We start from the raw sequence: 12,580 nt of genomic DNA on the forward strand, positions 1-12,580 counted from the left end.
AGATGTAAATTTAGATCCACAATGAGCAAGTCAGAGGTGACGGTGGTGAAGAAACTTTGAGAGGAATCAGACTCAAAATGGAACCCATCCTCATCTGGGTGACAACAATTATAAATAATTGTGATTATAAATAATTACATTTCTATAAATGTATGTAGTCAAGCAGTGCTAACTGTGTTGAAATTGTTTTAGCTTTAAGTCTACAGTATCAAATTGAAGTTATCCACTGAATAATGAATGAGACTTGAGCGTAAATTGTTTTCAGTAAGTGCAGTCTTTCGACTATGCAGGTGAGACCATCCGCAACCATCTTTAGGGTATCAGTGTGGTACCATCCACAGCAACCTCCCAAAACTTTAGGCTGTGAATGTGGGGCCATCCTCAACAGCAGCAAGAGATTCCCAGGTGAAGGTCGATGATGATGGGGAGGAGTGATGAAGGGGAGATGATTAGTCATGTTGGCAGTTAAGGTTGGAATTCCTGCAGGTTTGTGAGAAAATAATCAGCCTTAAAAAGCAACAAGGGAATAAAAATTACTCCATTAGTAGTCAGAGCAGTCATTATAATGCAATTTTGACAAAATACTACTGACACCAGGTGCCAGTCATGATTCTCCACAACAGACTAAAACAACTAACGCCACTGGACACCCAAAACTCAGATTATTAGCATCAAGTTCTGATTTTCTCTTTTAAACTACCCTTAAAAATTATAACATGTTCTCATTCAGACACATACATGTTTGATGTACAAATAAAGACACACTGATTTAGTTCTGAAAGTTTATTTCTTAAATTGTCAGTCCATTACATCACAGTTGTGTCTCGTCTAAACTCGCATGGTCTGGAGAGGGTGTGTCCCACATCCTGCCCCCAGTCCCACCCCACATCAGGCCCTCCCACTGGGTGGAGTTCAGCTCTGTGCTCCGTGACTCCGTGCTATCAGGAACCTCATCAGTGGGGTCAGAGAGAGAAACGGCATCACTAGGAGTTTCTGGAGTCATTGTGCGCATCACACACACACACACACACACACACACACACACACACACACACACACACACAGATAAACACCTGACAGAGAAACAATGAGCTACACACTGAAGATGGAACACACTTTTACCTGCTGCTGCTGTTGATTTTGTCTTAAACACAGTGTTGGTCATTTCCAGTGTAGTGAACATCAGGGGAGTCACAGTGAGGTGAAGCTCAGGAGTGGGTGTGACCAAGGACACACCCATCTCTGTGGTTTAATGGTCATGTAGCAGAGAGACATGTCATGTACTTTAGTCTCTAGCAGAATTCAAATATTCAAACTGGCTAATATCGATATAAATGCGACTGTACACACTGTGACAGTAAATTACACACAGCCCAAATTGTCTGGATAACAGAGGAGCTGGCAACCCTCAGTCTGCTGTACAGATTGGGGTAGTGTACCTCGCTCTGTGGATACTCTGCTCTCCCACTCAGCTTTTTCCTCTGTGATGGTGAGTTGATACTCTGAACCTGTTAAAGCAGGTCAAAGGGTTGAAGAAAAATGATGCTCAGTTACTTTACGTTTAAAAGTTTACACACCTGGCGTTGAGACATTTCCCTGTAGTGCATGTGCCGTCAGCCTTTTGGTTTTAAGTGAAGGAATGTGAGTGATGTGAACTCCCTCCAGCACTGCAGATGGCGAAACTTCACTCCTCCACGAGGAGAGAGACAGTGGGCCAGCTAGCACCTCCTGCTGCAAAGCTGAGGATAACACACACACACACACACACACACACACACACACACACACACACACACACACACACACACACACACACACACACAGTCTCTCTCTTCCTCTCACAAACACACAGGCTAATGGGTCACTGTGGCTGTTCATGTAAATGCAAGTTCACCCTGCACGTGTGTGTCTGCATGTTCTGGGTTCTTCCACATGGATCCAGGGGTTCCAAGCTCTAGTTCTCCAGGTTCCATCTGCGCAGAACCAGCCTGTGTGTTTCGTCTCTCAACATCATTCTGTCTGAACTGATCAGACGTACGACAACTTTCACAAACAGAGTGATCTCCATCTGCTGACCTCCAACTAACACACACATACAAGCCACTGTAAAACAGCAGTGGGACTGACTGAGTGTGTGTGTGTGTGTGTGTGTGTGGGGAAGTAAATTCAGACCTTCCCTGGATGTAGGAACATGCTCTGCTGGAGGAGGAACTCTGGAGTTCAGCTTTCAGACTGCAGCTAATAAAGATCTGAGACATGGAAAAGAAAGACTGAAAAAGACTAAACACCACCACTAGAGTGAGTGTGTGAGTGAGTGTGTGTGAGTATTTATATTGTCTTTATGTATTGTTGGTGTACCTGTGCGCTGTGCACCTGCCTGAAGATGAAGGTGTGGAGCTGAAGATGGAGTTTATCAGACTGAATTCTGGGAAGGAATTGAGACGTGGAGTTCGTCTGCTGTCCGTCTGTAAAACACCTGAACATGAGGACACCCCAGGGGGTTTGTGGGCAAGAAGGGGGACATGCACACAAACACACCGGACACAGACATTTAATGGCACAGCGTTTACCGTTTTTCTGAACCATTGTGCGTGAGATTTTATATATACTGTGTGTATAGCGAGAGTGTGTGCACGCATGTCTGACCCATTTTGTATAAACTTGTATCTGGGGACTGAATTCGTATCGCGGGTCGTCGTAGCAACACAATCTTGAACAAACACTCGCAGCTCCAGCAGGGGTGCAAACACAGATGCCTCCATGTTTATCATGTCCCCCAGGAAGTACACGCCTCCTCGCACCACCTGCCAATCAGCTGCTCGCACCAACAGGAAGTGATGTAATGAAGAGGAGTTCACAATAAACACACCGATGAGTGTTTTTCTTCACTCACCAGACATCAGACGCAGAGCAAAGTGCAGGGTGTGTTCAGCGGAGTGCGCACTCAGGTGAGGGAGCCACGTGGGGACGACCGAGACACTGTCAACACCAAACCTCCTGAAACAAACACACTTACTTTAATACTGTGTGACCAAGGGAGTGTAACGAAGGAGAAATGTTTAATACTGTATTGGAGTGAGGCCTTCACATTCTCACAATATTGAATGTTTTTGTTGTTTTTTTGGACATCGAGGGGTACTCCCTGAAGCGAGCCAACTCGATAAGCCAGCCTTATTTCAACAAGCCCAGCTAATTTACGTCAATTTCGGTTCCACAAACGAAGCTAATCGTAAGCCCCAACGAGTTACTATAGCAACATAGGCTTTTGGACAATCCTGCTCCGTGTCAGGTTAGTTGAGACGCTTAGTTTAACTTGAATTCTATTGGCCATGCCTTGTTCTTTCGTAGTCCCATCAAGCAGAAACAATAACATAGCACACACTGAAAAGCAAATCTGCGGTCAGTTAGATTTAAGAGAAAACAGGATGTACACTTACCATCCACTTTATTAGGAACACCTGTGCACCAGCTCATTTATACAGTTATTCAATCAGCCAATCATGTGGCAGCAGCACAATGCATAAAATCATGCAGATACAGGACAAGCGCTTCAGATAATGTTCACATCAAACATCAGAATGAAGAAAAAGTGTGATCTGTGTGACTTTAACCGTGGCATGGTTGTTGGTGCCAGATGGGCTGGCTTGAGTATTCCAGAAACTGCTGATCTCCTGGGATTTTCACACACAACAGTCTCGATTTTACACAGAATGGTGCAAAAAACAACAACAACAAAAAAACCCTGAGTGAGCAACAGTTCTGTGGGTGAAAATGCCTTGCTGATAAGAGAAGTCAGAGGAAAATGGCCAGAATGGTTTGAGCTGCCAGGAAGTCTATAGTAACTTAATCACTCTCTACAACCATGGTGAGCAGAAAAGCATCTCAGTATGCACAAAACACTGAGGTGGATGAACTACAACAGCAGCAGTTCCACTCCTGTCAGCCATGAACAGGAATCTATCACAGGCACACGGACGGTTGGGGACTGGCGAGACAAAAATAAATAAATAAATAAATAAACGTCACCTGGTCTTTTTCCAGCCTTCAACTGTCCAGTTTCTGTTTTTTTCTGATTTATTCTGTCATATTTTCTGCCATGCTGCATCTCCAGCTTTGTTAATTGCTGAAGTGTTGCTTTTATTGTAATGTTTTTATACTCATCATATAAATTAATTAAAAGTCATACTCATCATATAAATTAAAAGTCATTGTTCAGCTGGAGCAAGTAAAGCAGCTCTCTCATTCGCTGCCACAGCGCTAGATTAATTCATAGCGTGAATTAACAGAAATAATTTACACCTGGGCCCTTCTTCGTACGTCGCTAACTCAGTTAGCTGGATTTGATTGTTGACGTTTTGGCGTGATCTTGGATTATTTGGTTCTTCGACACTCATCCTGAAGTTGTTGTCATAGCAACGGGTTGGGAAACTTAAACATGCTCGGGATCAGGTTTATTTCATGTAAACAGGATTAGATCGCGGCTTTATAAGCGGAGGTGATGGGGGAAGTCTGCTGCAGCCGTGTCCTGCCCGTTGCGAGGATAATTCACAGAGCTTTTAGAATTAATCTCGTTTTGCGAGACAGACCGGATCCATTAGCACAGCGCGAGAGTGCACTTTTTGAACGATATGGTTTTTCACGTGAGGGAGTCATTTCCATAATTCATTTGTTGGAAGCTCGTATTAAAAGTTGGACTCGTTGGAGTAGGGTTTTAACAACAGCACAAACTGTGTATTGCGTTGAGATTCTCTGCGAGTGGCTCTTTCCTTTACACTACTGGAGATGCGGAGAACTTGTATAAGTCTACAACACTACACATACAGGACATGAACAGAATATGTAGTTAATATTACCATTTTGTAGAATATTCTTGTATTTCGCCTTTACTTGTTCCCAAGTTCTAGTGGGTCCCGCGGTGGCTCTAATATAAAAGATTAAAGTAATTATGAAAATTAAAAAAAAAAAAAAGAAAAGTACATAATATATACTGTAATAAGTGATAAAAACATTAACACCATCACTACTTACACATTTAATTTGTCTGCAACTTTTTGCCATCCCTCTCTCCTGGCTTGTGCAGCCTTTGAGGTGTTCCCTGAGGTTTTTATTAAATTGTGGAACTCGCTATAGCCCTCCATTAAGAGCTCTTGTTCTGTCGCTGAGAGAAAGTGGGCGCACTCTTTGGCCATTGTGGGAAACCAATAGCAGCGCTGCTGATCAGTGTTTCTGCTACTGATACAAAGCCCCTTTTAACCCAGCACAATGATCTCAGATAACTCAATCCAGCCATACTAATCATCAACAACAGGTGTGTTCGAAGAACCTAATTAGCCAGATAATGATTAGCCGGATCATATCATCTCGGATGTGTCTTTTGATCTCGGATGTAATAAGCGACGTACGAAGAACGGGCCCCTGAACTTCACCGATTAAACTCTCTGGCCTGTTACACTAAGCCAAGCCATATTTCTAATAAGCCCTGCTTTATTAGCTCACCCTGTGGGAACCCCCTTCCCAGTCACATACCTCCTGTAAGCACACTCCACAGGGACAGAGGTCTTCTCCTGTCTTATCACCCCATCGACAGAGGGAACAGGAGCGTACACGAGCATGTTAGTGTAAACAAGGGCATCGGCTGTCAGCTGGACACAACACAGGAAGTGATGCAAAGTGTAAAGCTTCATGTGCTATTGAAAACACTGAGTTCAAATCCCAGCACTACCAGAGATTTATTATTATTATTATTATTATTATTATTATTAATCATCATCTCAGCTGGGCATAAAGCATTTATTAACACTGGCACAGTGACACAGGAACAAAGGGATGTGAAATGTCCACATTAACTACTTAATATAGTAGAGCATGTGTGTTTTATACCCAGTAGAGAAAGTGTGTGTTTGTGTGTTTTATACCCAGTAATAATAATAAAATAAATTTTATTTATAATGCGCCTTTCTTACACTCAAGGTGCTACAACAGTATAAAACAACAATAAAAAAAAAATAAAAAAAAAAAAAAAAAAAAACACACACACAACTCCATAATAGCAATCACAATGACAACACTAAGATTATAACTTAAAAGCTTCACTAAAGAGATATATTTTGAGTAATTTCTTAAAACATATCAAAAGACGGAGCATTCCTAATAGGAAGAGGCAGAGAATTCCACAACCTGGGAGCAGTACAAGAGAATGACCTCCCACCCATAGTTCTGAGTTTACAGCGAGGCTGGTACAGAGTAAGAGAACCGGCAGAGCGGAGAGACCGAGACGGTGTGGACACTGAGACCAAATTACAAATATACTCTAGGGCCAGCCCATGTACTGCTTTATAAGTTAAGATAAGAACTTTAAAATCAATACGTGATTGAACTGGAAGCCAGTGTAGTTGAGAAAGCACAGGAGTGATATGACTGCGGGATGGTGTGTAAGTTAAAACACAAGCAGCTGAATTTTGCACATATTGCAGCCTCTTAATCAAAGTGAATTACAATAATCAAGCCTAGATGTTATAAAGGCATGAATGAGCCTTTCTGCATCAGGCATGGAGAGAAGGGAGAACCTGGCAATCATCCACTGTAAGTTTAAAATTCTTACATGTTTACAGCAGTAGAAGTGCCAATCAATAGAACTTCAGTTTTTGAACAGTTTAACTGTAGGAAGTTCTGTTTCATCCAGTTCTGTATTTCCAGTAAACAAGCAGATAAAGTTGAAAGTGCTGATGTAACATCAGGTTGAGTACTAATGTAAATCTGGGTATCATCTGCATAGCAATGATAGCAACCTAGACTATGCTTTTGAATAATCTGCCCAAGAGGCAACATATAAATGCTAAAAAGAGTAGGACCCAATACCGACCCCTGAGGGACACCCTGCCGCAATGGAACAGTCTGAGATCTGTTTGCACCAGAATAGACAAATTGAGTGCTTTCTGAAAGATACGATTCAAACCATTTTAAAGCTACACCAGAAAGACCAATCCACTTATGTAATCTGTCCAGTAGTATAGTGTGACAAATGGTATCGAATGCAGCACCGAGATCTAACAAAACCAAAATGCCACAAGCCCCAGAATCTGCTGCAACAAGGAGATCATTCTTTACCCTCAAAAGGGCAGTCTCCGTACTATGTCCAGACCTAAACCCTGATTGAAAAGGTTCCAGTAGTCTGCTGGCAGAGAAATGATTTTGTAGCTGACCAACTACCACATGCTCAAGAACCTTAGCAACGAATGGCAAGTTTGAAATAGGCCTAGACATGTCGGAAGTATCGCTCCCAGATTTTTTAAGAACTGGTTTAACTGCTGCTACTTTAAGTGCTGGGGGAACAATCCCTGAAACAAGTGAAGTGTTGACAATCACTTTAATATGAGGAATAATAATTGGCAAACACTTCTTCAAGACACTAGTAGGAAGTGGATCAAGTATAGAAGATGAAGAATTCATTGCTGAGACCAATTTTCAAATAAAATCAGAACTAACAGCAGTAAAACTTGAAAACAGAAAGAGGGGGATTAAAGGAATGCAGGTCTAATAATTCAGATGAAGCAGAGACAGATGCAATAGTATTATAAATATTCTCAATTTTACACGAGAAATATTTAAGAAAATCGTTGCACTGCTCTGTGGTGAAGCAATTAACCTTAGTGATCGGTTGGGTTAGATTATTAATTGTATTAAACAATACTCGTGGATTGGAAACCCAGAGAGTGTGTGTGTTTTTTTTACCCAGTAGAGAGAGAGTGTGTGTGTGTGTTTTTATCCAGTAGAGAGAGAGAGTGTGTGTGTTTTTACCCAGTAGCGTGTGCCGCAGTCAGTGAGAGCAGTGTGGATGATGAACTCTTCAGACGAGGCCTTGGTCACTCCACAGCGCTCTCCAAGTGTCACGTGTTCAGGATTAACAGGAACTCCGAGGTCAAACAGATCGGCTTTAATGTGCACCTCCATAGCAGAGGGACTGCAGGTCACAGAAACTGTTCTGAGAGGAACATCAGGACTTCTGTTGGACTTCAGGCGTTCTGTCACAGACACACGGTCAGCCACCAGAGAATTAAAGACATGATGAGCTTCAGCATCTCCTGCATGTTGAGTGCTGTTCATCAAAATTCCTCCAAACTGCACACACAGTACACACAGCACTGCACTCAACATTCTGACTGAACCACTCTGTGAAACTCAGTTAGTTCAGCAGATAAAGTAAAGATAAGCACAGTTAAAGCACCTGAGGCCCTTCTCTACTTTTTTATTCCTGTCCAAACACAGCTCATTCATTTTAACACCTGACACCTGTGAAGCTCCACCCACTCACACTACAGCAATCATGGCATCTTATTTATTTATTTATTTATCTATTTAATATATTTAATTTTTATTTGAGTGGTTTTCATGAAATACACTACAGTCCTACTTTAAAAAACTGAATTGTTTGAACTGATATCCACTTCAAGTAATTCCTCGATTTTAGCCATTAAAATAAATAGTGTAATTTATTGGGGTCTTCTACAGTCTAATGCATTTAAACGTAATTAAAATGTAATTAAAATGCAAGAAATTGTGATAATCTTATTTTTATCTTTTATTTTTGGGCGAATCGGTTCACAGTGAGCAGAATCGAACCGGTCCTGGAAGGTGGATAAAAACATATCTGTACGAATGTCCTAGTATTTAACGTGTCGTCGCTTTCATATTGTCCTTAAAATTAAAACAGTTTAAGAAGATTATGATAAATGTTAATTTAAGTGAAATTTAATGATTTTCTCTTCGTTGTATTCCGCAGTTGTGTGGAGGTTTTTTGTGTTCAGTCAGGACCTGCAGCTCAAACTCAAAATGGCGGATTTTCAGAAAAACGGGTCGGAGCTCTGAAGCATAAAACAAATATAAAAATACAGCGGATATTTTTGTACAGTGAATATTTAACCACATAAATATAAATTCGTTCGCAACAGGGCTAATGTGTGTTTCATTTTAGTGTTTTTATAGAGATTTAACTCCGCGCTGTTAGAATATCAGCTTTGTGGTCAAAAGGTAAGAACAGAGAGCTTAGCAACAACCGGCGGCTAAACACTAATACTTACACACTTAAACACTAATACTTACACACTTAAACACTAAAATCTAAACACTAATACTTACACACTTAAACACTAATACTTACACACTTAAACACTAATACTTACACACTTAAACACTAATACTTACACACTTAAACACTAAAACCTAAACACTAATACTTACACACTTAAACACTAATACTTACACACTTAAACACTAAAACCTAAACACTAATACTTACACACTTAAACACTAATACTTACACACTTAAACACTAATACTTACACACTTAAACACTAATACTTACACACTTAAACACTAAAACCTAAACACTAATACTTACACACTTAAACACTAAAACCTAAACACTAATACTTACACACTTAAACACTAATACTTACACACTTAAACACTAAAACCTAAACACTAATACTTACACACTTAAACACTAAAACCTACACATTAATACTTACACACTTAAACACTAAAACACTCACACTTTAAAACCTAAACACTAAGGCTTAAACACCAACACTTCAGCACTTCTGTAATCTACCGAGGGGAAAGAAACAGAAAATGATGACTTTATTATACCGTTATACCGTATAATCATGTATTTTGTACAGCTGTGTGTTGTAGTGTATATTATCGGCTTTGCTGTGTGTGTGTGTGTGTGTGTGTGTGGACAGAGAGGGGATTCTGGGTTGCCAGATCCTCTTAACAAAAGCAGCCCAAAGAAAGTCACAAATGCAAAACCTGCTGATTCTGACATTATGACCATCATTACTAACTGTATTGTAATATATACAAATAGGAAGGTCACAATAATTGAGTTAAATTAGGTGTAGCTTCTGTAAATAGTTGTTTTAGTGTTGTTAAATAAATAATTATAAAATATTTGTCCATTTCCACAGCAGACGTCAGACCTGACAGCCCTGATACCGTTTATACCACTTATAACCATTACACTGCCGCTGTTACATGTGTGTGTGTGTGTGTGTGTGTCTGTGTGTGTGTGTGTTGTCTCTGTCTCTCAGGGTGTGTGTATATGACAGAGGGATGGCAGAGGAGCGCAGGCAGAAGGCTTGTTCGGTGCTGTTCTCCACCGAGTCAATGAAGGTGATGGCGGAGTGTGTTGGCGTGTCCCAGCTGCAGGAGGAGAGCTGTGTAGCCCTCAGCGAGGAGATCAGCTACAGGATAAAAGAGATCACTCAGGTACACACACACACACATCAAGCCGGTTTTAGGCAGTGTACATGAGTGATGCTGCAGATAAACACACACGAACACACTCAGTGATTGGAGCTACGCATCAGCCTGAATCAGCCTGAGAGTGCTGTCTCTGTGTGTGTGTGTGTGTGTGTGTGTGTGTGTGTGTATGTGTGTGTGGTAGGATGCGATGAAGTTCATGCACCATGGCAAACGACGCAAACTGACAACAAGTGACATCGACCACGCCCTCAAACTGAAGAATGTGGAGGTGATATGTGCACACAAACACACACACAACCATACACGTCTATGTACCCACAAATTCTCACTCAGTGTCTGAGCCTGTGTGTGTGTGTGTGTGTGTGTGTGTGTGTGTAATATGTGGGGTATAGCATCTGGTCATGTACTGATTGCATTTAAGACGGTTTTTTCCATCCTGAAGAAGCCCAGACATCAGAAACTACCAACTGGTATCACTTTCTTTTCTTTCTAAAGTTCTTGAACACACTGTCTACAGTCAACTATCTCTCTGTCTCACCCAGAACAACCTCCAAGATCAGACTGGCTTCAAAGCAGCTCACTCCACAGAAACCGCCCTCGTGGCTGTCACTCATGTTCCATGCCGATAGATCAGCCGATTAGTTCTCAACCTCCTCGACATTTCAGCAGCCTTCAGCACAGTCAATCACAAGACTCTCCTTCCATCCTCACGAGTCTTGGAGTTTAGTGACACAGCATGACATTGGTTACCTTCTTACCTGAAGGGACAGACATGTCAGGTGATCCATATTTGCTCCGCACAGACTCTCCACTAGTGTCCCACAGAGGTCTCTCAGTGAGGTCATATCCTCTATACCTGCTCTCTCAGTGAGGTCATATCCTCTATACCCGCTCTCTCAGTGAGGTCATATCCTCTATACCCGCTCTCTCAGTGAGGTCATATCCTCTATACCCGCTCTCTCAGTGAGGTCATATCCTCTATACCCGCTCTCTCAGCGAGGTCATATCCTCTATACCCTCTCTCTCAGTGAGGTCATATCTTCTATACCTGCTCTCTCAGTGAGGTCATATCCTCTATACCCGCTCTCTCAGTGAGGTCATATCCTCTATACCCGCTCTCTCAGCGAGGTCATATCCTCTATACCCGCTCTCTCAGTGAGGTCATATCCTCTATACCCGCTCTCTCAGCGAGGTCATATCCTCTATACCCGCTCTCTCAGTGAGGTCATATCCTCTATACCCGCTCTCTCAGCGAGGTCATATCCTCTATACCCTCTCTCTCAGTGAGGTCATATCCTCTATACCCGCTCTCTCAGCGAGGTCATATCCTCTATACCCTCTCTCTCAGTGAGGTCATATCTTCTATACCCGCTCTCTCAGTGAGGTCATATCTTCTATACCTGCTCTCTCAGTGAGGTCATATCCTCTATACCCGCTCTCTCAGTGAGGTTATATCCTCTATGCGCACTCTCTCAGTGAGGTCATATCCTCTATACCCGCTCTCTCAGCGAGGTCATATCCTCTATACCCGCTCTCTCAGTGAGGTCATATCCTCTATACCCGCTCTCTCAGTGAGGTCATATCTTCTATACCCGCTCTCTCAGTGAGGTCATATCTTCTATACCCGCTCTCTCAGTGAGGTCATATCCTCTATACCCGCTCTCTCAGTGAGGTCATATCCTCTATACCCGCTCTCTCAGTGAGGTCATATCCTCTATACCCGCTCTCTCAGCGAGGTCATATCCTCTATACCCGCTCTCTCAGTGAGGTCATATCCTCTATACCCTCTCTCTCAGTGAGGTCATATCTTCTATACCCGCTCTCTCAGTGAGGTCATATCTTCTATACCCGCTCTCTCAGTGAGGTCATATCCTCTATACCCGCTCTCTCAGTGAGGTCATATCCTCTATACCCGCTCTCTCAGTGAGGTTATATCCTCTATGCGCACTCTCTCATATCCTCACATGGGTTTTCATACCACTGCTATGCTGAAGACACTCAATGCATCCTCTCCCTTCCTCCCTCAGACGCTCATGTTTCTGCTCGGATCTCAGCATGTCTCGTGGGCATCTCGTCATGGATTGTATCTCATCAGCTGACACTAAATCCCAGCAAAGATGAGCTGCTGTTTTCTCCTTTTACCCATAAGGAAGATCAGGAGGCCATTTGTCCCTACAGAGACCACTCGGGTGCTTGTTCAATCCCTTGTCATTTCATTTGACTGGACTATCCGACCTCTGCAACTGATCCAGAATGCAGCTGCATGACTTGTTTTTAAGTTCTCAAACACCATCCCATTGCTAAGCTCCCTCCA

General features: G+C 42.2%; 2 protein-coding genes across 7 annotated transcripts in view; one reads left to right on the forward strand and one right to left on the reverse strand.

Annotated features, from left to right (window-relative positions):
- Positions 1 to 21: 21 nt before the first annotated feature.
- On the reverse strand, positions 22 to 9,705 carry LOC113528873 (zona pellucida sperm-binding protein 3). Of its 6 annotated transcripts, XM_026917655.3 has the most exons (13): positions 9,649 to 9,682; positions 7,798 to 8,021; positions 5,527 to 5,642; positions 2,894 to 2,997; positions 2,647 to 2,815; positions 2,359 to 2,476; positions 2,173 to 2,249; positions 1,895 to 2,082; positions 1,578 to 1,739; positions 1,440 to 1,508; positions 1,123 to 1,242; positions 811 to 993; positions 341 to 480 (listed from the first exon to the last, which is right to left on the reverse strand). In XM_026917655.3, exons 1-12 carry the CDS (start codon positions 9,665 to 9,667, stop codon positions 812 to 814), a joined length of 1,548 nt encoding a protein of 515 aa, XP_026773456.2. In that variant the 5' UTR covers positions 9,668 to 9,682; the 3' UTR covers positions 341 to 480; position 811. The 6 variants fall into 6 exon arrangements, with proteins under 6 accessions (XP_053086190.1, XP_053086189.1, XP_034156802.2 ...); XM_053230215.1 differs by lacking the exon at positions 811 to 993 and having other exon boundaries at positions 22 to 480; positions 9,584 to 9,705; XM_053230214.1 differs by lacking the exon at positions 811 to 993 and having other exon boundaries at positions 22 to 480.
- The window catches only part of taf6 (TAF6 RNA polymerase II, TATA box binding protein (TBP)-associated factor), a 14,521-nt gene continuing 10,650 nt past the window's right edge, over positions 8,710 to 12,580 (forward strand). Inside the window, exons 1-3 of the mRNA XM_053230213.1 lie at positions 8,710 to 9,027; positions 10,092 to 10,269; positions 10,448 to 10,534. Coding sequence (XP_053086188.1) covers positions 10,114 to 10,269; positions 10,448 to 10,534 — 243 coding nt within the window. The 5' untranslated portion in view covers positions 8,710 to 9,027; positions 10,092 to 10,113. The remainder of the gene's footprint in view (positions 9,028 to 10,091; positions 10,270 to 10,447; positions 10,535 to 12,580) is intronic.

This window comes from Pangasianodon hypophthalmus, chromosome 27 (assembly GCF_027358585.1).
Source record: "Pangasianodon hypophthalmus isolate fPanHyp1 chromosome 27, fPanHyp1.pri, whole genome shotgun sequence".
NCBI classification, from domain to species: Eukaryota; Metazoa; Chordata; class Actinopteri; order Siluriformes; family Pangasiidae; genus Pangasianodon; species Pangasianodon hypophthalmus.

Coding starts and splice junctions, on each gene's coding strand:
- LOC113528873 (XM_034300910.2), bottom strand. CDS start 8,154: ATGTTGAGTGCAGTGCTGTGTGTACTGTGTGTGCAGTTTGGAGGAATT. Junction 5,643..7,797: donor ACTGCGGCACACGCTACTGG/GTAAAAACACAC, acceptor TGTTGTGTCCAG/CTGACAGCCGATGCCCTTGT. Junction 2,250..2,358: donor GGCAGGTGCACAGCGCACAG/GTACACCAACAA, acceptor TCCATGTCTCAG/ATCTTTATTAGCTGCAGTCT.